General features: G+C 49.0%; 1 protein-coding gene across 1 annotated transcript; it reads left to right on the forward strand.

The window, feature by feature from the left end:
* The first annotated feature begins 1,295 nt into the window (after nt 1-1,295).
* On the forward strand, nt 1,296-2,642 carry LOC124303648 (uncharacterized). The gene has a single exon (XM_046761134.1). It carries the CDS (start codon nt 1,296-1,298, stop codon nt 2,640-2,642), a length of 1,347 nt encoding a protein of 448 aa, XP_046617090.1.
* Nucleotides 2,643-4,005: the final 1,363 nt, after the last annotated feature.

Consider the following 4,005-nt stretch of genomic DNA (forward strand, 5'->3'; position numbering starts at 1 on the left):
ACGACGCTAAAAAGAACGGCGACAACTCCAAAGAGGCAATAACGAGAATAAAGAAAGAGACGCTACAGGAGTGGCAGGACCGATGGACGACGGGAGAGACGGGTAGATGGACGGCACGCCTGATCCCGAACATCAACGTCTGGCTCTCTCGGAAGCATGGAGAAACGGACTTCTTCCTGACCCAGTTCTTGACGGGCCATGGCCAATTCAACGACTACCTCTTCAGGATGAGACTACATGACAGGCCGACATGCAAGTATTGCCCGGACAAAATTGACGACGCCGAAGACACGCTCTTCGAGTGTGTTCGGTGGAAGGACTACAGGAGCAGCTTCGAAGAGAGTATAGGCACCAGGCTCTACCCCCCAAGCCTGGTTACCTATATGCTCAAACAAGAAGAAAACTGGTCAGCTGTTGCAACTTACGCACAGCACCTTCTGAAAGACAAGATTGCAGAAAGGGACCAGTAGCCAGGAGTAGGCGTCACAAGACGCAGCACGGACTGGATTGATGTAATGCTAACGCGGTTCCAATCCAGTCCTCCCCGTAACATCTGCGGGGAGTGGGGAAGAGGAGTGTTTTTTTTAGTGGGTAAAAATCTCCACACTACCGACTATCGTTATCCGCCGTAGGATGGGCGGCGGAGCATTAATGATGGCGGTGTCTTCTGAAGATCTTTTTTCGTACCTCTTTATAAAAAAAAAAAAAAAAAAAAAACACACACCTGCGGCAGAAGAGAAACTGCTACCAGGCGCGTCTCCATGGGAATTGGAGAACGCTCGCTGTCCTTGGATGATACTAGAAGACTGAGTCTCTTAGTTAACAGGGTACAGAGGGTAGGGGCTAAATAAAATACACCCCCGTGAAACAAACTCCCCTTAAAAAGGGTTGGTCATACCACCTGACCTCAAGAGGGCAGGTCATCCCATCTGACGCTGCAACAAGAAGATCGTTCTCTGCTGTGACCCACCGGGAGTGTCCGGAACCTGTATCGTAGTTTCCGACGATACCGGTTAAGGCTGATGTGAGCTTGCTCTGCCGAGGTGTAAGTTATAGCAGTAGTTCAGGAGCCAGCCACTTCGGGCCTTGATCAGGAAGTACGCAGTGAGTGATAGAGATCGGGATCTTCACCGCCTCGAGCGAGTCTAGTCCGTCCGTGTATTCCAGGACTGGCTAAGTGTCGACTAGGCCTCAGGGAACTGGGGTAGGAGTACTACTATCTCCGAGGGTATACCCGTTCCTAGTTATGACAACCCGCTCCTCTCCGTACGATGCGCTGGTAATATTAAAAGGATATGAGTAATATAAAGGAAACAAACATGAGTGAGAACGGGTTACACGCCCAACAAGCAGCGATTGAAGCAGGCGCTGAGATGAAGAGGACGCAAGCACTGGAACGCCTCGAAACGCTGACCAGCGAATTGCATGAGTTTGTCAAATCAAAGGTCAACATCCACAAGGACATAAAGAGCAAGACGACCAGTGTAGTCACCGCCCTTCGCAGATTTAAAACACTAGACGAAGAGTGGCAGTCGTCTCGACGACTCACTCCTCGTCTTACTCCGGAGAAAAACAGTCCACCTGCTGTGGAGATGGAAGGAGAATCAATGGACACCGGAGGCGATGGTGACGGTGAATCTGTTGCTGAAGAAACAAGTGGAAGTGTCATCAAGTCTATCAAGAGAAAAAACCGAAACTCCCCGGGCTTAACAGATAACAGAATGACAAAGAAGAAGGACTTGAAACCAAGTCCTCTCAAAAACCTGACGAAGCAGAATGCTGAGAAAAAAGACGCGAATGTTTGGACAGATGTCCAAACGAAGAAAGAGAAAAGGAGGCTAGCCAAAGACCAGCTCCTAAAAGAGTCTCTAAAGAAGACCAGGCCGGAGCCTAAGCGGAAAAAACCGCACAAATGGATCAGGCCTGACGCGCTGATCATCCGCCCAGCAGACAAGGCGAAGTATGCCGAGATATTGCGGCGTATTAAACAGGACGTTCCTGAAGACCAGGTCCGTGATACGGTCGACAAAGTACACAAGACCAACGCCGGAGACATGTTGATTACGCTCTCGAGGAAGAGCACCGACAAAGGCCAAGCCTTACAGAAGGCCATTGCGGGCATCCTCCAAGAAGACGCCAAAGTAGTCTGCAAAGGGCCACAGGAGACAATCGAGATTCGAGACATCGATGACACCACGACGAAGGAAGATATCCAGGCCGCCCTGAAACCGGAAGCTGGCGAGATACCACTAGAGGCAATAAAGATCCGTAATGCCTTTAGAGGTACGCAGGTGGCTACAGTGACACTACCAGCGACAACAGCACGAAAACTACTGGATGGAAACGGCAAGATCCGAATCGGTTGGGTTAACTGCCGAATAAGAGCGACGATGAGACCGGTTCAATGTTATAAATGTTGGCACTTCGGGCACATTGGATCCCAGTGTAAGGGCAAAGTTGACCGGTCTAAGCACTGCATAAGATGCGGAGAAGAAGGACACAAAATTGCGGACTGTAAAAATCCAGCCAAATGTGTATTATGCGCTGAGAAGAATAGCGAAGAAGTTGCTGCTCACCATGCCGGCACATATAGATGCCCGGTATTCCAAGAGGCGCTTCAGAAGAAGACAAGCAAGAAATAATGAAGATATTACAGCTCAACCTCAATCATTGTGAGACTGCGCATGACCTGCTTATGCAGACCGTGCGTCAACTACAGCTAGACTTAGTACTAATAGCAGAGCCGTACAGACACCTGAATAACCAACCTTGGGAATCTGACAGCACCACCAAAGCTGTCATCTGGTCCTGTGGCAAATTTCCTTTCCAGAGCGTAGTGAGCAATAATAGCAACGGCTTTGTAGCAGCATCTGTTAACGGTATCCGCTTTTATAGCTGCTATGCACCACCTAGCCTCTCTATTGCTGATTTCACAGAATTCCTGGATCGACTTACTGAGGATGCAAAGCAGTACTACCCAGTAGCAATAGCCGGAGACTTCAACTCCTGGGCGGTAGACTGGGGCAGCAAGCAGACCAATGCGCGAGGTAAAGCATTACTTGAAGCAATGGCCACGCTGGACGTAGTTCTCCTTAACATTGGCGAAACACCAACATACACCAAGGGAGAGGCTAGTTCGATAATAGACCTCACATTCGTCAGCAGCAGTCTATTGAGAGGAAGCTATTCTTGGACAGTTATGAACACCTACACCGCCAGCGACCACAATGCAATACTTTGGGAAATATCGGCTGGTCGGAACCCTCGAAGAGCAACTAGACAAACTAATGCAGTTGGATGGAAAGTAAAAGACTTTGACTCGGAAGCTTTGGTAGTAGCATTAGACAAAACTCGACCATCACAGGAGATGCTGAGGAGAAGACGAAGAACCTAATGACGAAAATCACCCAGGCGTGTGACACCTGCATGCCTCGTAAGCGTGGTATAAATCAAAGACCTTCGGTGCATTGGTGGAATGATCAGATTAGCGCCCTCAGAACAGCTTGTCTCAAGAAAAGAAGAACATCGCAACGTGGCTATCGAAGACCTAACTCGGTGGAGCTGGTCGCGGAGTACAAAAAGGCCCGCCGAGAACTGAACAAGGCCATCAAAGATAGCAAAAAACGCTGCTGGAAGGAACTTGTCGAAGAAGTAGAAAGGGACCCATGGGGCAGACCGTATAAGGTGGTCATGACCCACCTGAAATACCAGCCAATACCGTCACCTACGTGTCCACAGCTCCTAGAGAGGATCGTCTCAACGCTGTTTCCGCGGCAACGTGAGTTTATATATTCATCACTGCAGATTAATTCTGAAGACATTCCACCTGTCACAGAAGAAGAACTGATGGAGGCATGCAATCGCGTAGGGAATAATAAGGCGCCGGGATTGGATGGGATCCCAAATATTGCACTAAAAACATCTATTAAAGCAGCGCCAAAATTATTCTTAGAGACCTACGACTCATGTCTCAAAGAAGGGATCTTTCCTCGAAGATGGAAGCAA

Source organism: Neodiprion virginianus, chromosome 1 (genome assembly GCF_021901495.1).
Source record: "Neodiprion virginianus isolate iyNeoVirg1 chromosome 1, iyNeoVirg1.1, whole genome shotgun sequence".
NCBI lineage: Eukaryota > Metazoa > Arthropoda > Insecta > Hymenoptera > Diprionidae > Neodiprion > Neodiprion virginianus.

Bases quoted from the DNA above. Each gene is read 5' to 3' on its own strand.
- LOC124303648 (XM_046761134.1), top strand. From the start codon at position 1,296: ATGAGTAATATAAAGGAAACAAACATGAGTGAGAACGGGTTACACGCC.